General features: G+C 35.9%; 1 protein-coding gene across 8 annotated transcripts in view; it reads left to right on the top strand.

Annotated features, from left to right (window-relative positions):
* Positions 1-15,290, top strand: part of WDR72 (WD repeat domain 72) — a 125,424-nt gene extending 110,134 nt beyond the window's left edge. For all 8 annotated transcript variants that reach the window (XM_080607527.1, XM_080607532.1, XM_080607533.1 and 5 more), the window contains 2 exons: positions 5,555-5,653; positions 12,208-15,290. In XM_080607527.1, coding sequence (XP_080463653.1) covers positions 5,555-5,653; positions 12,208-12,263 — 155 coding nt within the window. In that variant the 3' untranslated portion in view covers positions 12,264-15,290. The remainder of the gene's footprint in view (positions 1-5,554; positions 5,654-12,207) is intronic.
* The last annotated feature ends 6,945 nt before the right edge of the window (positions 15,291-22,235 follow it).

The following is a 22,235-nucleotide window of genomic DNA, read 5'->3' as shown; positions in this document are numbered from 1 at the left end:
TGGCGGGGGGGGGGGGGGGGGGGGGGGGGGGAAGCTAAGTAGCATAGTAATCCTCAACCTGGAGAAAAAAATGTTAAAAATGTTAAAATTGGAAAAGGGATAAAAGACTGTTCAATCATGAACACCACAGAGAGTGTAGTGTGCAGGAGTCTTCCATATACCTTCTTTTTCCACAGAGCGGGGGAGTTTCACGTTAAGCTAATAGAGACATACACAAACAAACTAAAGAAGATGCGTCCCTATAAAACCATAAAAACCATAAAACCACAGAGCCTGATATGTTAAGGCAAGTTAGGATATGGGGTCTGAAAATTCTACACACTTAGGGGAAGAGTGGAGAAGTTTGTGGAAGAACAATATACTGAGAGTTATTAAATATTAAACAAAACAAACAAACAAACAATTGGAATTACCCGAGTTTCAAAATGGAATTTAGAAGTTTCTGGTGAAGTTTTACTGTATAGGTGTTGCATTCTTCCACTCTTCCCTTGGCATTTACTTTTAAACACTGAGGTAGGCAAGTGCAGTAGATGATGTTTTCTCAGTAAGTGAAGGTATTCTTACTCTTTTTATGATATCTGTGAAACATCCTTTTAAAAATAGTATTCAAAGCATTTATTTCCCAATTGTCAATCTAGCTTCTTAGGTGTAATATGGTTATGGTAGATCCAATGAATCCCATTGAAGAGTAGTTGTTTTAAAAATCTATGGAAATGAAAAATTACCAACAGTTTTTCTTTTACATAATTTTTTCCTGCAGCTTTGCTTAAATTCAGGCTGCTTTATGTTCTGCATTGGACCATAAATATATTTATGACCTATAGCCAATCTTACCTGATATTTTTGAATGAAAAATAATTTTTGTTGGCCCATCAGCTTGTTTTGAAATGTCACATATTGAATGACAAATATGTTATTGTTTTCTCTGCAGGCACACTGTGTTTATTAATCCACCTTATGAATAAACAAGGCATCTTATCAAAAAATGTGAATTGGTTGATTCACCTGTGTTATGCAAACTTTCTCCAATAAGTCTGCCCTGTGAAAATTTGTTATGCAGAACAGGTTGTTTAAATTTTAGTGTGTGATGTTTCTTTCCGGAGTGGAACAAGGCTTTTCAGAGTTCAAACAGAACATTTAGAAATAAGACAGTGATTAGCTGTTGCTGTAATCAGTGATTAGTACATATTCACAAAGCACAGCTTATCATTTAACAGCTCTTTTACATGAAGACTGTTCTTTCACAGACAGATCACAGATGAGTTTGTGATCTCTTTGTAAATAATTTGTTTATATTTTTTTTGGAACTTGAAATATTTGGAAACTATTTACATAAATGTTTCATTGAATACTCTGATCTGATAACATTCATTTACTATTCTAAATTCCATACTTATCTTGCATGATTGTCTTTTTCTTTCTTTTTTAATGCTATAAGAGAATCAAATGCAACAAACAACTCTGAAGAGCTTATTAAGATATATCAGAAAAATTACCACAATTCTCAAGATTGATTCTGTACAATGAAGATTTACATCATTTATATATACGAAGTTCAAGGTCTTTTGCATCTATGAAATCTGTCCTTTTACCTTACTTCCATACTAACAAGGGTAATTTCTACTATCCATGTTTTAAGAAAACATGGATAAAGAAAATATCATTGGGGTTACGTCAGAAATTTTTTTTTCCTAACTTTTTTCTCTGACACATAGATTTGGGGTTTATTTGAACTCCAGAAATTTACATCATTTTGGCTACATAAATTAGCTTTCAGATGGAAACAAACATAATGTTAAGGTCCATTTAAGCCCAGAATAAGGTGGAATATCCTCAGAATAAGTAATGATCATACCATTTATGGTTACATCGGTTCTGAAATTCCATCAATAACCTGGGTACAATCAATTCAGAACAATATTTCCCCATTGATATTTGAACATAAAATCATATTCCTGTAGCTGAGAATACAGTAAAGTAGGTGTCAGTTTTAAAATTTTTATTTTTTTTTCCATGATTACATAATGCCATTTTTTACTTTCACTCTTTATTTGGGCCAGACCGTTCTTGTCTTATTTTTAAATTTTCAATTCCCTTTGTTCTTCTGTCTTTTGTGATACTTTTAAGGAACCTTCCTCTTCAAATAGAGCATGTAATACACTTATTTAAAAAAAAAAAAAAAAGATGTGAAGACCTTTGCCTAAGTCCCTTTCTTTTCTCACTGCATGCACTATTATGTAACTTCACAAACTAGGGTATTGTGAAGTTTATTTGCCTGTTTTATCAAGGGAGATATGTGTATTTAGGGGTAAGTGACAAAGCTAAGATACACATCCCTCACTTGCACCAGTGACCTTATCCTGGTTTTCTGAAACATTCACTTGCTGACCTCACTCTTGCTGGCTGAACATCATTCTCCATCAGCTTTTTACTTTAGTTATCCAGAGATCTGCTTCTCTGTTGCTGAGAAAACCCTTCCCATTTGTTCTTTCCACTTCCTCAAATCTGTTGCTAATGGCTCCTTCCCAATCAACTACTGATGACAGTGTTTCATCATTGTTTTCCATCATTAGTCAGCTGGTATGAGCTCTGCCCATGACGCTTTTTTAAATCAATTTTGTCTTTCTTGGGCTCCTGTGACTCCATCTTCTGCAGAATCTCCCCTTATCTCTGCAATCTTTACTTAAGCATATCACAAGGAGATCCTTCTGTTTTGCCCAGGGACCTACTGGACTCTCATTTGATTTCTTTCTTGTTCAATGCACACTTTCTTTCTGATGTATGTCATCTGTGTATGTACCTCCTTATAGCTGTCTTCTCTTCATTATCAGAACTCAACCAGAGATGTGATAATGAAGAGAATCAGATCTGATGGTTCCACTGACATTTGTCATGATTGCAGAATAAAGAACTAAATCAGAGCTCTTCATCATCTCTTTCAAACCTTCTCTCTCCTTACTTTCTGATTTTCTGATTCTGTCCTTAAACCTGTGTCCTAACAAAACCCTCTAATATGTCTCTTTCGCATGTTTGGTCCTGGCCTGATTCAAAGCCCTCACTCTGCTATGCTTTTGGACACACTTTGTGTCAAAATCAGTTCACGTTCTGCATGTATTTCATCTGAGGGGCGAGATTTCAAGTCCAGTTGTGGAAATGGCTAAAGGATTGTGTGCCCAGTACCCCTGCTAGGCATATTGTCCTCCTTGTATTTGATTTGACAGAAAGGGCTGAACAGAGGGGAAAAAGCATTGCATATATTACATATGATAATGAGTTTATACGGTTTGGTCCTTCCCCCATAGATGCCCCAAAGATCTTTTTCAGAGGTGTGAATTTTGCCTCAACATCACACCACATTTTAAATTAAACATCAAGTAAGCATTCTTTTTCCATTGGAATCACCTTACCTTAATTAAACTAATATTACATAGCTTTTTGTAACTAGACCCAAGAAAAACAGTGATAGTTTGAAAAGAATGGCCACTCAGAGTTATTTGCTGGATAAAAATACACCTCACAACTCATCCTCAAGTCAGGAGCTTCGGGTCCATTCATTTTCAAAGTCTAACCCTGAATTTTTGGTGACTGTTATGTTGTTTAGAGAAGACAGCTCTTGTGATTTTTCTCATTCTCTCCAGAGGCATAGCTGTATGTTTTGTCTTCTCCCTTTTATCATAGTATTCTCTGTTGGAAATTTTCCTATTGCTCTACTTCAGAGGAGTTCTGACTTCTAAATTCGTACAGCTGTAATGGCTCAATCTATTACTCAGCACAGCAGAGCTCAGTGCTTAATAGGAAGAACAGTTTTAGAAAGAATGTTCTAATAAATTTGCCACAGAACAAATATATAAATACAATACACACACTTGTGGTTTCCAGTTTGTCTTTTTGAAGTGGGGAACCTGGCCTTCATATAAATTTGAAAATTATTTAAATATTGTAAAAATCAGAGAAAACCACAGACATCTATGAAAACATTTCTTCCTGCACGTTGTAGCATTTTCTTGAATGAACAAGAACATATTTTATTTATTGTAAGTTGTTCTTCACTGTCAATGCACCTCATGCAGATTATTTTGTCAACACTTCAATGGTAGAGGTATGAACTAGAACTCCTCTTTATGTGGATAAGTTGACTGTTGATACACATTTACTAGCTTTTTTTGTATGGTTAGAAATTTAAACAGTGCTTTTGCTTAGTTGCCATCTGCAGCAGATGTTTTTAGCAAAATCTATTTTTTTTCAGTTGAAATGTGCTGTGTTACTATCGAAGATTTTACTATTTTATTCTGTTTTAATATTGTATTTTCAAGGGTCCAACTCCACAATTGTGCTGAAGCATGATTGCTTCAAGTGGATCCTGTGTAGGTGTAGGAGTCAAGAATGATGGAAACTTTTGGTGACCTGGGATCAATAGCTGCAAGCTGATGGAAAGTGAAGAATGTCAAAGTGGAATATGTGTATTTTGAGGTCTTCCTGCCTTAATAATGCCCTGATGCCTTGTTAATTCACTCATAATTTTGGAAAATTTAAATGGGTCCTTAAATTAAGTAATCATTCAGCTTCATCTGGTAAAAACAAAAACAAATCCATCAAAAGTTAAAACGGAATAATTCTTTCTTTAAATAGTACTTGTTTTAAAAACAGGACAAATCTGTGCTGGAATTGTTTATAGCCATAGTGATCCCAACCCACATGGACTAGTAGCCTTGAACTTTTCTTAGTTTTGTAGATATTAAGGAAAAAATGAGTCAGCACCATTTATTTAAGAAATGAGATCAGCTTTTAATGAATCAGAGTTTTAATGGGACTGAAAATTTGAGATCTAGTCTTTGCTCTTCTTTAATGTATTTTTGGTTCCATATGAAGATATTGAGCAGAAGAGAGAGAAATTAACATTGTCAAGATAAATACCTCTATTCTTTTCAGCAAAACTCATGTGGATTTTTTTTGAAAACCAAGAGAATTAAAAAGTCATATACAGACAAATAATTATTTCCATGAAGATGTTTTTCCACTCTAAAATGAAAATGTTTTTAGCGATTAAGTAAAAGAAGAAATCAAATTTGACCGTATCTAAACTGCAATTAAGTCTATTTTCTACTGTTATATTCTACATATTTTAATCTTAAAATGGATGTGATTTCTCTCCTGGTGAATGACTCCAGTAATTGCAAAACCAGCTAATTGGTCTTTTATGTTGTTTACTGGGTTCTTTACTGAAACAGAAAAGGACTTATTATGACTACTAAATTATTTTATTATTTTTGGCTTATATAAGAAAAAAAAAATCTTGTTCTTTGTTCCTTACTTCAAAGAGATCACATTTAAGCCAATGCCTCAAACTTCTCCCCAGATGAATTCTTGTCTATAGACTTTTCAAATGCGTTATGGTTGCATATATGTACTTTGAGTTTTGGTTTTATTTCAATCTATCATTTGAGTATATAAATTATATTTTCAGCATTGAATGATCTGCAGAAGATCAGGGAGTCTTTGTTTCTGGATCTATTACATTTCTCTCTCCCCCTGTTTTTATTCTTTATTGCTCCAGTTAGTGCGCTGAAGCATGACAAGAGCTCAAACTCAGCAAACTTCCAAGATGTGGAGGATGTGCCTGACAGATGTGTCTTGGAAGAGTCTGAGAGTCCAGGTGAGAACTATTTAAAGACAGTCACCAAGTATCAAGTGATAAACCTGACGGAGCTTTTGGGTCTGTGAAAAAGGCACATTGTAATGCTGTTTCCTTTTTAGCAGCTGCAATGTCAAATTAATGGTCACCTCCAGGGGTCACAGTGTGGAGCTGTTATCCTTTCCTCTTTCATCAACAGTTCACGTCTTAGAAAGGATAAAGGCTTTATGACCAAAAAGAAAGCTGACACTACTAGTTCATTATAATAAGTTTTGGACTATACTGCTTAGTTAATATATGTATGATGTCTAACCCTTTGAAGGTAGCATGAGGTTATGAAAACTTAGAAGCACTGTATATACTGCAGTTGAATGTAGCAGTGGACATTCAAACACTGTATCTCTGGAGGAAAGCAAATTGGTAGTGTTGAGTAGCTTGTTTCTTTTCTCTAAATCAGTTCACAATCATTATTTCATTTTAATGACTCTTAACATTGATTCAGCTAAATAGAGGAACATCTAAATAGAGGAACACATAAAGTGCATTATTTTTGGTGACTAAAAGATTTATCTTCATGTAGTTTCATTATCTTTCTAGTTATGGGATATCTAAGAAAGTTATTAAATGATTCCCAAAGGGAAACAATTAAATATCAAGTGTATCCAGTCACAGATGATTAAAAACGTTTTGTGTGACTGAATATTAAGATCTTTCAAACAAGCTGTGAGTTTGACCCACATACAACATATATGTAACCTGCATATAGCACTCATTAGTGAAAGAGTTAAACATCTTTCTTCACTTGGTATTTTCCTTTCCTGCTTTATCTGGTGTCTGTGTACCCTCTTGCATCTTTGTGTGCTGATCCGTGTATCATATTTTTGATTCATCGTCTCTGCAGCCTGTCAGCTTAGTTAAGAGATTTCCAAATCTTGCAGCCTGTGCTGACAGGGGGCAGCTGCCAACAGTCCCCTGATCCTTCCCCAAGGAACACTGCTGAGATTTAATTTTCAGTCAAAGGGTGCAGTCTGAAATCCATGTCAGGTCCCCTAAGTCATCTCAGAACCCAGAAAGGACCCCTGTCTGGGGGATTATATTTCAGTGCACTCCACTCCTCCAAGATTCCTTGGGAGTTCAACTGCTGTCATATACCTGATTTGAACTACATTCCCTTTTCATCTTTTCCACAGAAGTGAACACCAGTATACATTAGAATAATTGAAACCAATGAATTGTAAATCCATATTCGCTTTAAAGCCACATTGTCTTGGACTCACTGCTGTACAGCAAAAGGCAGCATGAGATTTAGAAAGAAATAGGTAAGCTACTTGAAAAGGAGACCAGTTTAATTTCTTATCACAGCTACATCAAACTGTCTGTGGCACATGGCACTTCCTTCAGAAAATATCTGTAGTCTCTTCTACAACGAGTATGCACAAAAATGTGGATTGACCATCCAAGTTCTGATCTGTTTGGAAGTGAGAAAGAATTTAAACAAAGTGGTACTAAAGCATTGAGGTGAGAATTAATGTGCCCTTAAGATAGCTTTAATTTGAATCTTGATTTAAATTATTCTGTGTGGCAAAATGCACGCATTTGGATGGGAACTTGAATATCCAATTCTGCTTTCTGCATGTCTATATGGAAAGAATAAAAAACTGTCAGGAGGTGAATACTGACTAGCAAAAATACATGTTGATAAAGCATCTAAACTTAAAAACTGAGTTCCATTCAGTCCATCTGACATCATTAAACTGGTAATAAACAATGAATTACTCTGGCTTTTGTTTCTGTCCATTCCTGCATTTTAAGACATCTTGTCTTCTAGGTCTGAAAACCTCAGGAGATTTCACTACTGGTCTCACTGCTTTCCACTGAGAATTTGTGGCTTGGTTGTCATGGAGACATCGTATTTCTCCAAGAATTGCTCATATTGATCCGTGGACAGGCGTAAATGGCCAGGCGAATGTGAGGAGTAAAGGGGGTTGGGCAGTACTATAAAATGACCAGAGGTTATGGGTCGGAAATAAGCTCATAGCAAACACTTAGGTAAAGAGAAAGAAACAGTTTCATTTTGTTTCAGGATTTCGTTTTTGCACTTTATGCCATTGTCTTCTTTCACTATAGACTGAAAGAAACTTGTTAGTCACTTGTCATGTCAGATCTTTGGTGCTTGTCCTGACACAGCTGTCAGCCTTCCAGCTCTGTGCAGTTCAGGGACACACAACAAAGAGCTAGGAACATGAATTATTTATTGCTCCTTGTGTGGATGAAATTCTGTGATAAGAAATTAAGACACTTCTGACAGAAGTGCTTGTTTGAAAGGAAAGATTTGGTAACAGAATACATTCTCTTAAAACTTACTACTTACTTTTAGAAGCAAACATTGAAACGGTAATATGACATTCACTTGGGTATGATTATCTGTAGTGTTTCTCAGATGCTTTAACTTCAGAATGGATCTTGGAATTTGAGAGTGCCTGGGAGGTCAGAATTTGATTTGGTGAATCCTGGGACTTTAGAAGCTCTCCCTCACATATTCAAGGTCTCAGCAAACTTACAGTTTTGTTTTTATTGAAGAGTTGTATGTATGTGTGTTTTGCAGAATCTGTTACAGTTCACTTACCATATGTTGATATATGCACAAAAGGGATATTAAGAAATATGTTGACTTTATTTATCTCTTCTGATGGGGAAAAGGTGAAAGTATGACAATATACCTGTAAGGAATTCCAACTATTTCAAGAAAGGGTTATTTATGACAACTTCTATCAGAATCAGTAAGGCTTTAGATGCATACAGCAGCCATTAACAGACACATCTGTGTACTGTGTTTTCTGATGCTGAAAGGTACAGTATCTAACCTTGACATTAGAACGATAATTGTTTTCAAAGTGATCTTAGTTTTCTAAAATCACATAAAGCATACTTGGCTTATTTTGCTTTCACACTTTCTACATGTCTGCACATTATCTCACTGCTCCAGATGTAGGCTTCCAGCAGTCATGGAAAAAGTATATACTGGGATGGCAGGAATCCATCTGACTACCCAGGACCCCAGTCTGAGATTTACCTGTGATTTCTTATATTCAATGTGTGATCCGAACTACTCTTAGATAGGAAATGAAACCCTTCAACCTGCACTTTTCTCTTGGATAATTCACAGCAAACACTTTTCACTTGTGATGGACACAGGTAAATATCAGACTGCAGTTTCTTGTCTAAGTGAAATAGATTTTAGTTTCTCCCTTCATGTGCCTACAAGCTGCCATTATCCGTGATAGTGGTTCATGTCTATTTTAGCCCACACACAGTGGAGATACAGGGTTTCTCTCCCAGATGCCTAATAGTAGGTTTATCACTGCCATTTTCCCCACATGCTGAGGACTACTTCTGTTTGATATGCAAAGTCTTGGCTTTTCAAACTTGTCTCTGCTCTTGCCTTGAACATAATAATCAGATAAGAATTGCAACAGCCTTTTGTAGAACTTAACTTTTAATCATACCAACCCCCCGTAAGAATTCGGTATCACTTAGAATGCTTCTTCAGTATAAATAAATATTCTCAGAACTGTTTTCCATTTTATCGGTCAAATTTTCCACATTTAGAGAAATTGAGAAGGAGGCTGAAACTGACCAAACTTAGGTGTCCAAGTTAGAGTTCTAGGTCTGAGCTACTCACCCAAGTTTTCTTGTGTAAACAATGGTGGAAAATTCACACTCCTAAAAGGCAGATCACTCTATTCAAAGGGAGTTGCTTAAGATAAGTTTTAAGGGAATTGAAAATGCTCAGAATTTTGTCAGTCAAAATCTGAGAGGAATGCAGCAGGACTTGACATAGCTGAAGATGTCTTAGCTTCCATATGGGCTGCAGTCCCACTAAGGAGGCTTCTGCAAGCATAGCTCTTATGAGAAAAATGAATAGATTGGAGCTGGAGTTAGTAGCAACAATGTAGGCACAGATACCCCTTGCCTCTTATTTCCTCCAACACATATATTGCAGCAGACTAGGCAGTAGTTTATTATTTTGCTAGCTAATACAGGGAAATTGATCCTGAACAGCTCAAAATCAAGCAAACAAAGAAATAAAAAACAATCAAAAGCTGTAGATTGAAATTATAAATGGGTTTTCTATCTCTTACATGAAAACCGTGTAAATAGTGAGAACTCTATATACTTGTGACCTTCAGTAGCCAGGAAGTCTGGCTGAGTCAACTGGCCCCTTCTGCAGCTCATGATCCTCCCATGCCTTCATTGCAAAAACATTGTACATACTATATTTTTCCTTCCTCATTCAGGACATCATGTAATTCTGGTTGTATAACACTTAATAGTGAAAATACAAGTGGTTTTCACATGCTGACGTAGTTACATGTCCTAGGTAGACCTTGTCACAGAGATGAGAAAGATCTCTGACTGCACCTGAAGTACCATCTGTTAGAAAAGGAAATGCAGCAAATAGAAATGAGAATGTAGAAATGTATCAAGAATAGATTCCTATTAGCCACAGTGTGCTTTAATATACATCACTAAAATTGTGACTATCTTGTTATCAACCAAGTTATAATTACTTTCTTGAATATTGTTACTAGCCCCAAGTTCCTTCCATCCACTGAAGACTGCACTATTTAAATCATCACTATGTCATCTTTATCTATATTGTTCAGTACACTGGCAGGAGGTATTCAGTAAATTGACAAGTATGCAGCATCCTAGAAAAGCATGATTTTATTTTTTTTTATTTGCATGATCATCAATAGTAGATAGCTGTAGGTGTGAACTGATTCGGGAATGGAGTGCTGGAGGCTGTTGACGTTGATGCATGAAGCAGGAGGAGGATGCAGTCTAGTGGCAACCCACTGATCACAGGCACTGATAGCCCACAGTACTCATCAACTGTGTATAAAATATTAGTGGCTAGGAGTAAGTCCAGAAATTAAGTCCATAAGAATTTCACTGCAGTAGATGTAGTGTCACATCCTGTCAGCATTCAGGGTTGCAAGTATTATGACTCATTGTTTGTTTGATTGGTTGGTTTGGTTTGGTTATACATAGTAAATCAAAGTGTAAAAACAGAAGACTTCATAGTGGACATCAGGAAAATATGTATCTGTGTCTATGACACGTATGCAGAGAGATGATAGATAATATGATAAACTGAGAAGATAGTTATTATATTGGGAAAAAATAGTGTGTGCTTCTTTCTCTGTGCTCATGTATTCATAAAGTGTGCCATGTCTACTTAAATAGTGTTTCTAATAGAAACAATATTTTAAATTCAGGTGGTAAATATTGTCATACATTAAATGGGGAAAAAATCATGAAGATAAAAACTGATGATTGAGATTGCTTTTCTGTAGAATTCTAATCAGCTGTGACAGAGTTAAACTATAATGACTTGTTAATATAGCTTCCTATCAGTTCTGTGATATATAATATATATATAGCTGTTATATATACATATAGCTGATATAATAGCTGTTTACGCCTATTATAGAATTATTTCTGTTGAAAGGATATATATAAAACTTGAAAATAGTACATAAATAGGAAGAAAAAAGAAGAAAAAGGAAAAGGAAAAGGAAAAGGAAAAGGAAAAGGAAAAGGAAAAGGAAAAGGAAAAGGAAAAGGAAAAGGAAAAGGAAAAGGAAAAGGAAAAGGAAAAGGAAAAGGAAAAGGAAAAGGAAAAGGAAAAGGAAAAGGAAAAGGAAAAGGAAAAGAAAAGGAAAAGGAAAAAGAAAAAGAAAAAGAAAAAAAGAAAAAGAAAAAGAAAAAGAAAAAAAGAAAAAGAAAAAGAAAAAGAAAAAGAAAAAGAAAAAGAAAAAGAAAAAGAAAAAGAAAAAGAAAAAGAAAAAGAAAAAGAAAACGAAAACGAAAACGAAAACGAAAAAGAAAACGAAAACGAAAACGAAAAAGAAAACGAAAAAGAAAAAGAAAAAGAAAACGAAAAAGAAAAAGAAAAAGAAAAAGAAAAAGAAAAAGAAAAAGAAAAAGAAAAAGAAAAAGAAAAAGAAAAAGAAAAAGAAAAAGAAAAAGAAAAAGAAAAAGAAAGAAAAAAAAAGAGAAAGGGAAAGGGAAAGGGAAAGGGAAAGGGAAAGGGAAAGGGAAAGGGAAAGGGAAAGGGAAAGGGAAAGGGAAAGGGAAAGGGAAAGGGAAAGGGAAAGGGAAAGGGAAAGGGAAAGGGAAAGGGAAAAGGGAAACGGAAAAGGAAATGGAAACAGAAACGGAAAAAAAAGAAAAAAAAGAAGGAAAGTAGGACTGTTCAGCAAAAATTCTGGGGAAGGCTATAAATTTTCTTAAGCTATTTTGGTTCCACATTGCCTCTTGTAATATAGCAAGTGTGATGCAAACAGAACAGAACAGAATAGAACAGAACAGTTTTCTAGAGGTATATTTGTGCTCTTTTTTTAACCCTAGTGTGTTGATGATGAAAGTCTTACTTCCATTACAAAAGTTATAAATTATTACTCTAACAAAAGATTGTCAAATAACTTAATTTTAAAAACCAAATTCTTGCTTATTACTTCAAACTCTACAGTCATTCAGCCAGACTAATACATTTCTTTCTTTTCCAGATGATATGAAGGCACATCCATGGATATCTAAGGTGTGCTCCTGTAAGGTGTGTTAGAAAAAACCTACTTAGCTGAAAGAATGAGAAGATCCCCAAGAGCAGCCAAGAAATAGGACATATGTGGCGTGGACATGGAACAGTTTGCTGTAGCTATTATCTTATACCTTTAATAATTCATTTTCAGAAGAAATATCTTTCATAAGATCAGCTACTTTTTGTTAATTTATTGACTTCGATTCACACTTCCATTGTTTATAGATTTATGTTTATTCAATTTAATTTCAATAGTTCTAACAGAAAATATCAAGTCCTTATTATAAGATATTTTTCACTAGTTTAAGTAGTGACTCCAAATCTTACAACACTGATTGACCATAAAACTCTTGTCTCACTTTGAATATTCTTTTGTATACAACTAATTTAAACAAGCTAATTCATTTTTTTCTCTCTCCTTGGCTCTGACTTTTATTACCAATAACATTTTAACACTGAACAAAGCCAAACAAATTTGAAAAAAAAAATCAAGAATTTTCTTTGATTTAAAGGAAAAATGTACAGTTTGAATTAAACATGGAATATCTAGAAACAATAAAGTACAATTTTTGTATGCACAGGACAGCATGGGAAATTGATTTTAAATCTGGTCTTTTTGAGCATGTAAATTTTCCTTTTATAAATACTGCCAGCACTGTCATCTGAAGAAATGTGGTGCCAGTATGAATATGGAGAAGCCCATCTGTGTCCTATTCTCAAATGATGCACTTTGTTGAATTGTATTTGTGCTCTTGGGGAAAAACATTTACACATTTTTGTCCTCAATTAAAAAAAAAAAAAAAGATAAAAAATTAGGTTTGGAAAATATATGCAGTTGATTAGACTCATATCTCCTGAAGTTCTGAGAAATTTATGCTGGTTTGACAAAGAACAGCCACACGGAGTGGTAAACTTTCTATATTACCAATTGTAGGAGTGCTAATGAAGTCAAAAATGACTTGCGGATATGTTCTGGATCTGTATCTTATGGTGGAAGCCATCACCTGATATTATCCTTCCTAACTGCAATGTTAGCCGAAATCTGCCTTAACTAGGAAAATGAAGATTTTTGTGGTGTGAAAAGATTCTCTGGCAATGAATCTCTCCAACCTGTGGGGAAATGTGGCTGCAAGAGTGACAAAACCAGGTTCTTGTTGCCATACTATGACTTGAATTTGGTTAAGTGTGAAACAGACATGAATTCTTTTTTTTTTCTTTTGTTTTTCTTTTTTATATCCCATGAATCTGTATCTCTAAGCCATAGTGTATGGCAATGAGGTCTTCAGAAATGTTGAGCTGAAGGGCATTATGAGAGTAGTCTTTCAGTTGTCATTCAGCTAAAGTATATGTCATTAAAACAAGCTGCAGCCCAGGAAAAAATAAAGTTATTTAATGTTCTTTTTCTGGAATTTTACATGCCATGCAGAAAATTACATCTTTTACAGAATAGTCAATGTGTTTTACACATTTGGTATTTTTCAGGAATAGCTTTCTTTATTCTTAGAAGTCATTTTCTTATGTAAACCGTATCTTTTGTTTATACAGTCTTGTATTTGAATTACCATGACTAAACAATCTAGATGTTGAGTTGTATGGCTTCATTCTTTCACTTAGCATGCTGGATGTCTGGAGTAATTTCACAGACTTATTTATACTCGCATAACACAAGTTCTGCACAGCTGAAAGCAGCACGTGCCTTCAGCTGACATGTATCCTCTTCTTAAGTTTATGATTAAATTAGAGATTAAAACATCAAGAAGGTAAAAATAGAATTAAAACTACAACTACAGGAACTTAGTAACAATACATGAACCTTGCAGACAGTAAACCAAATGGACTATTAAGCATGGATCTTGCTGTCTGTTTTGCTGCACATCCTTGTCAAGTCACCTCTATTTTGCTGCAGTACTCTTCCATTGGCGTTGAAACATCCATTTTCCTTCACTACAAACATTACTGCTTTGCATCAGCTCACTCGGGCCAACTCTGTTCTTGGTGCAAGGGTAACAAATCTTAAAACAATTTCTGCTAGATATTTTAAAAACTGGGTGCTCAGTGTGGTCTCATAGCTCAAGGAATTGGCATTGTCAATAACACCCAGTATCGCTGTGGTAGCAATTACATTTGTGCAACACAATATTTGATTGCTTGTCTTTAATTCCACGAAGCAGTGCACATCAGCAGACTGCCAATACAGACAGCCCTTTGGAATGATTTGTGCAGTGGTGATTGGTGTTTGGCACATGTTTATGCGTGCTTTCTGCTAATTATAATTACAGTATCAGTAAGGTAAGTGTTCTGGGTCTGGCTGGGATGGAGTTAACTTTCCCCACAGCAGCCCATACAGTGCTCTGCTCTGCACTCCTAGCTAGAACAGCATTGATACTGCTGGCTATTTCTGAGCAGTGCTCGCACAGCATCGAAGCTGTGTCTCCAACCCCCCACCCCAAAAGTAGGCTGGGGGTGGGCAAGAGGTGTGGAGGAGCACAGCCAGGACAGCTGACCGAAAGGGGTATTCCAAGCCATATGATGTAATGCTTAGCAATAAAATCTGGGGTGGAAGAAGGATAAAGGTGGAATTCTCATTATGAAAGTGTTCCCAAGTCTTCCTGAGCGTACAGAGGACCTTCTTTCCAAGAACCAGCTGAACATCACTTACTGATGGGAAGTAGAGAATAATTTTTCTCCTTTTGCTTCCATGTGGCCTTTGCATTTTTTTCCTTTAATTAAACTGCTCCTTATCTCAACCCACAAGCTTTTCTGTTCTTTTATCATATTTTCTCCCACTGTCCTTCTGAGAAGGGGGAGTGAGAGAGTGGTGTGGTGGTGCTTAGCTGCCTACCAGTTGTTAAGTCATCACAGTAAGGTAGGAACTTTTTTAATTACTTAGAATGAATATTTTTCCAGTGTGGTCTGGAGGTCTTTCAAATAACCAGAAATATATGCTCAAGATAAACTTGCTTAGAACAATTTTTTGTATCAAAATGATGATTTTAGAGCTATGTACAAAAAAAAATAAAAATAAAAATAAATCATATTAACCTCCTACAACTGTTTCTTATAAGCTAAATTAACTGAAGAATAGGTTCTGTACTAATGCACTATGATGTACCATTCTGTTCCTGTCTATGGATATTGATGTTACAATGAAGTTGCAAGGTAATTATGAATATAGTTTTCTGTTGTGTTACACTGAAGGAATCCTGACAAAAGGAGTCATAGACTAATATTTTAGAGTACTTGTCTATATTTTGGATATGGAAATAAAAAGTCTTAAATAGCTGCATTGCTTAGGGAGAAAGGTCCTTTTTTTTTCTTCCTCCAGAAATCATGGGGTCTTTTAAACCTTATAATTCAAGTTGTCATTTCATAATACTTTAAGCAGTATTAGGACATCCTTCCACTAAACAGGGCGGTTTCTCCCCATTCCAGCCATAGGCTTTCATGTCTCCTTACTTATGTTTGCACTAGTGCTCATACGACCAGGCCATGTCAACAAAAACACTGGTCTCAGTGCAAGCAGAGAAGAAACAAGCAGCCCAGGGTAGGAAGATGGGTGAGATACTGATACCATATAAGTGGGGGGCAACCCACAATTACATCAGCATTATCTCAGCACAACATTAGAGCTTTAGGATGCATTATGAAGGGGTCTTTCTTGAAAATAGTTCTTTGGCTTTCAAATCCTATAGGCATTTCTACATTTTTGCTCACAATTTTTATATTATCAAAAAAAAAAAATGGGGGGGGGGACGGGGACACAACACATTTCTGATTATTTAGTACAAGCCCAAGCCAAAACTCACTGACATGTCCTTATGTCTTTGATATGAGGGATTTTGAATTTTCCAAATGATTCATACTTGTTAAATGATCACTGACAGAGATCCATGTCTGGAAATTTCCCTGAATATTGGACTGTTCATATATGGTTCCAAATACAGGCCCCTGTATTTTGAAATCTCATACTTTTTACATAGCTTCCATTTCTGGCTTCTTTTTAAAAAAAAATTTTAAATTTTGTTGAACAACACTCTTTCCCAGTCCAGTGTAAGATTCTCTGAAGGTAAATTGTCATAGAACTTGAAATATATATATGAGACTCGGCATTCCATCGGAGAACACTGAGATTCAGAGAGAGAAAGAGAGAGACTTTAACAAGACCACAATGCAACAGGGCTACAAGCCCTAAATAGCACCAGGATTCTAGCAAGGGAAATGATTTTGCTAATCTGACTGACCTAAAATTGCTGAAAATTCTGAAAAGAATGGGACAAGGTATAATAAACAGCATTACTTCTCTCCAGGTTTCTTCTTTTGAAAGAACATGTTCTCTGAAGGCAGACTGGGGGAATGGTCTGGAACACAAATCTCAAAGGCACTGACAATGCTGAATAGCTAGCAAGCATGCACACTCCTGATGCGGGTTCTGTGAAGACAAAGCCCTGCTCCTCTCAATGTATATTTCTGTTGAATTTTGCAGGTCATTCTTCCTGCAAGAGAAAAGGATGCAGAGGAATTTCAAGGACTGGTCTCCCCCTTTTTCCTTCTTCATAGATTAGCCAGCGTGAACTGCTAGGCAAAGCTCTTAGAATTATTACTAGAAACTGAGTTGGATTACCATTTGAAGTCATAGATCCCCAAAGTGATACTTCAGCAATATTATTTTAGAAGTAATACCGAACTTGGATGCAACACAAAATAAATAAATAAATAAATAAATAAAATCACACAGTCACCCAGGATTGTCTTATTGGGGACCATGGGAATTTTGCTTCTTTAATGACACCTGCTGGAAGGTCTAAAGTGCGTTCAGGAGCTGGGCTGCAGGACAAAGTTTGTGCTCACATAAACTTACCTTCCCCATATTCTGAAGAATACAAGAGTCCTGTACATGGTATGATAGGTCAGTACAAATATAAATGCCAAGGTGAAGCAGTGAAAGTTACTAAACAATATTAAATATCAGGAAGCTTAAACATCTGCCAAGATTTTTTTAGGGTGGACTGTGCACATGATGAAATTGTTACACAATTCCAATTTAACTGCACTTGTCTTTTTCTTTCGTGTATTTCTAGAAAGAGTAGCTGAAGAAGACAGTTATGCAGCCTGAATTTTCATTAAGTGTCTCACAAACTTAGAGTTAAGAATTGTTTTTCTTCCTCTGGCAATAATCTCAATAAGATAGCCATGAAAAATAGCATCACCAAAGTAATATATGTAGTGTAATTAAGTACGTTGCTCCCTCCATTTTTACAGCAACCAAGAGAATTTTTTACTTTATATTTAGCATTTGAAAGCTTAATACTCAGCAGAAAAATGTTAGAAATATTAAATACTAGTAAAATAATTGTATTTTTCTTATCTATTATCAGATTTCATCTAAATAATTTGTAAATTTCTTGTTTAAAAGGATCTGGGGAAATTGTACTCTAAATCATTGTGAATTTCACACACAGAATCGTAAGGCAATAAAAAATTGTGTTCAGTTTCATAACTTTTTTTTTCTATAATCACGCTGGCAAACAGACTTACAGATCTGCCCAGTAAAATGCAACAAATATGTTTTTGTTGTTATAATTTATAGTCTTCCTGCCATGTAGATGGCAGCAGCACTCAAGACTTGAAACTCACACCAGCTTTTTCTGGAGCTTATTCCATAACTCCATGTTTAAGAATATTATTGTCATAAATGAACTAAAAACATGATTATATTTAAGATGGATATGAGATTAGTTGCACATACCTTTAAAGAAGGCTGTAACATCATAATATCAGTTTTTAAAGGGGTGTTATATCTGCCTGTATGAATATAGATGTCACTGTTTGTTCTTTGCACATTATGATATATTTTCTTTCTCTAAATTAAATTGCTAGTATTTTTTCTACCTTGTTAGGCTTCAGGACACACATACTATTTCTGAAGGTCTGAAAATGTTAAGATTTACTTGAATAATCCCCATACATATTTCCCTGCAGAATGAGAAGCAGCTAGCAGGTGCTTGGGCAGGAAAGCTGTTGACTGTGAGCCTTGTCGATGATACAAAGAAGAAGAGCAGAGAAAGGTAATGGAATGCACAGTGTAGGAGTTTGTGCTGTGGGCTCTGCTAATCATACTACCGTAAAAAATATCATGATTTATCCTGAAAGGATATATTCTGAGGGTCCAAATATCTTTAGTTGTATGAAATTGTCTGCACTCTAACATTTGCTTTGCTTAAGTAGAGCAAGGTTTTAAAAGAGAAGCAACAAAACTGAGAGCCAGAATCAAAGCTGTCTTAAAGCCTGTCTCTTTGCAGCATCAGCTGAAACCTCAGGGAAGGTTTGTGGGATCATCTTCAGGCCCCAGGAGATAAAAGCAGGTTTTAGACATGTGACTGGAAGTATTCATTGACAGGGACATAGAGGAAAAACTACCACAAAAAAAAAACAACAATAACAAAAAAAATAAAATAAAAATAAAAAACAAACAAACAAAACCCCATGATGTTAGCTCCTTGAGCTAGGAAATACTTGTCAAATGCTGGAGTCAAAAGGTAGTTTTTTGGTAAGCTGTAATATGCAGTAGTAGATAAGCACTAACTCCCAAAGTTTCCTAACCAGTAGCAGCTGCATTAGCAGGGAGACTAAGTATGTAGTGGGCAGCATTTCTCATTTCATAGGGTCTTGGCTACCAATGGCACAAGTGACAGTTAGTACAAGGAACAAAATTAGGCTATGTGCTTTTCAGAGTAGGATACACATTTTTGTTCTGTACATGTGTGCTGTTCCTGACCCTTGCTGACACTATAAAAGAGAAGTAAAAATAATGAAAGAAGCACTAAAATGAAACCATCACCTACTATGACCATTTTGGACAGCACAGTCCTCTCTCGAGTAGCTACCTCTCTTTTCTGCTACAGGTAGTTTCAAATATTATCTCTAGCAAGCTGGAGTCCTTCTGGCAGTTCAAGTCAGGCCCTATCTGATAAAATGGGGATGCATTTGGTGTATTTTAATCCATATTGAGCACAGAATCAGAGAATGTAAATGTGAAAGTGGGCAGATTGTGGTGCTTAACTATCCTTACCCATGCAGAACTGTCACTGCCACAGATTTTGACTGGTCTGTTCTAGCCTTGTGCAGAAGCTGGCAGAGAAATAGGAGGCCGTATCACTCCCTTGTTATACAGTGTGAAGCAGAAAACCTTGACCCAGTAGATCACCCAGCCATTTGTAGTCAGGCAGCTGTTCTCCAGAGAACAGAATTCCACACTGAAGAGTCTATTATAGCTTCAGGCTGCACTCAATGGATGATGTGTCCCCAAACAGGCTCCTAAAACATAATGGGGCAACAACCAAAAAGCTATTTCAGATGTCATGATACATATCCTGGAATTATGGCATTCCTGCTGCTTACCTGGTGCTTCAGGTAAAGGACTAACAAAGGGAAAGTATGAATTTGTCGCTTATAAAATTTGTGATGTCATTAGAAGTAGAATTAATGAAGTGAAAAAGGAGCAGCAATAGGACACCTGCCCCATAGCTTTCCATCTCTTCTGCATGCCACTGAGTATGACGTTACATCTACTACATGGGACAGTGCTAATGGGAAATCACTTTATCTCTTAAAACTCTTCCAGACAAACACAAGCCTAGAATGAACATGTTTTAAGTATGTAACGGGTATGTTATGGAGATTTAGGGGTTTTTACTCTCCACTGTATATCACTCATGAAATGCATGTTACAAATTTCTTTCCTGTGAGCATGTATTTGCCAGAAAGCTGCTTTAAGGTCCACCAGCTCTACATGTGTGGTATTTTATTTTGTATGTGTGGTTGTTTTTGTTGTTGTTGTTTTCCTGAATATATTCAAAATGATGCTTGAGTAATGAAAATATCTTTTCATCTTTCCATCATACTCGTAGTACATTCAGTGTAGTTACGGTAGTGTTCTGTGCCTTGCAACAAAAAAAGCATTCAAATTGCAGAGTTTATATTAGTTATGATTGTGCACAACTTATAAAGAACATTTTTTTTTTAAGTTCTTGGAAGCTTAAAATATATTTCTGTATCTTTTTACTTTATCTATGGAATAGAAACAAGGCCCTACATCAGAGGTTTTTTTTTTTATGGGTACATGTGGGTGATCACTGCATTATGGCAGCAAAATACACAACAAAAATTACACAAGAAAAAGCTGATAAATATTCATTATCCCTACCCAAACTTTTTAGGATTTTTAGGTATAAGCAAAACTAACTGAGCAATAATGATATAGCAACTCTAATAAACACCAAATATGTCTTTCCTTAGGGATATTTTTGCAGAATCACCTTGGAGTATAAATGCTCTTTAGGAACTTTTTTTTTCTTTTTTTTTTTTCTTTTTCCAACAGTAAGATTTATTTCAAACTTCTGAAGAAGTTGAACAATTTTAATGGCTGGGATACTGAGAAACATATCAGAGATGACACCATAAGGGAAGATTCATTCCAGCCACTGTTTCTTATATTTGTTGCTTTCATTAAATGGAGTGACAGCCAATGAATCATTGGGTGGTCTTTTGGTCTGACAGTTTGGGAATCATTTGAGCAATTAACAGACAGTCAGCCAATTGCAGTGGCTAGTGATTAAATTACAGAGGTTCTTTGGTGGTTTCCATTAAGAAGTCTCTGGGAAGAGTCAGGTGGATCCATCATCTATCATATGATGAACATGTGTCTTGTTACATTTACTTGCTTATTCAACTAAATACTTTAGAATATTGTGTCACTCGGGAAGTATTGATATTTGAAAGATATTTCATTTTTTTGGTTTCTGCTGTACTAAGTCTGTGCATGAGGAAAATTTAGGATACTGTTGGGGTAAACCTTTATCCTTAAAATTTCTTTTGTAAGAGATTTCAAAAAGTCCTTTCCTCATATCTTAAGTCATATGCCTGACTAACTCCATGAATACTTTACTGGTTTCATTCTTGATTTCTCACTAAAAAGTGTCTTCTCTGTTACTTAACTTCTTTACGCAGATATTATTGATATGAACTTGTTGCTTGTTACCCCACAAAGCCCATAGCATCTCATATTACTCCTCTTTTTTACCATACCTAAATCTGTAGAACATCATTCAGTGTTTCTGCTGTTTGTGCATTTTTTTCTTCCTTGTGTGTGTGACAAATCTATCACACTCTTCACAGAATTTTGAGTTTTTTCTTTCTCCCATGACACCCAGTAGTTAAACGCCCATAGGGTAAGAGCAGAGTAAAAGCAGCAATAAGGAAAAATAAAAAGAAGTAAAGTCTATTAGCAAGAGCAAATATTCTAGTATGGCCAAATTATGGTCACACTGACCTTCAAGCTGCACTCTGATCTTTTATGGTAATTCTGAACAAAGCTGCTGAAGGTAGATGTAGACGTCCATACACTAGGAAGAAAGTATTTCTGGAATTTGCATAGGATACATATAGCCATAACCACAATCCTGCATGTTTTGGGCACAGTCCCCCACTACACTGAGCTCACACTTGGGATTCTTGGAAGGGAGATGGGACTATAAAATGAATCTCAGCAACATTAAGTTTTCCTAAATGTTTAGCCCCTTTCCCTGTGGCTAGTCTTTCTGGATTAGCCAGGAAGGTGCCCTTGCTGGCTAGGAGAGAGGGGAGGAAGTAGTTCTGTATACTTTACTGCTTTTACAGCTTCTGCACTAAAAGATACTGGGAATAGGAGGGAGGCTTGCATGACTTCCTTAGAGATAGATTTAGCTCCCTTGCACATAAAAGTTTTGCCAAGGTTCTGACAAAATGAGTCCTCACAGCAGATGATATGTTTTTCTTATCCAGCATTCAGGCCTGGACCATGTCCTCCACCAGGTTTTACTCAGCCAAAGTTGCCTCCAAAAGGGCTCAGGGGCGTCACTTGGTCAGCAGCAACCAGTGGTTTAATACAGCCTGGCTTCTGCCTCTTCCTAATATTCAGGGGAAGACAATAAGGCAGGAATAGAGCCAGTAGGTTAAGGA

This window comes from Anser brachyrhynchus (assembly GCF_964034855.1).
Source record: "Anser brachyrhynchus genome assembly, chromosome: 11".
Lineage (NCBI taxonomy): Eukaryota > Metazoa > Chordata > Aves > Anseriformes > Anatidae > Anser > Anser brachyrhynchus.
The sequence above is the reverse complement of the archived record's forward strand: the minus strand, read 5'-3'. Positions and strand labels throughout refer to the sequence as shown.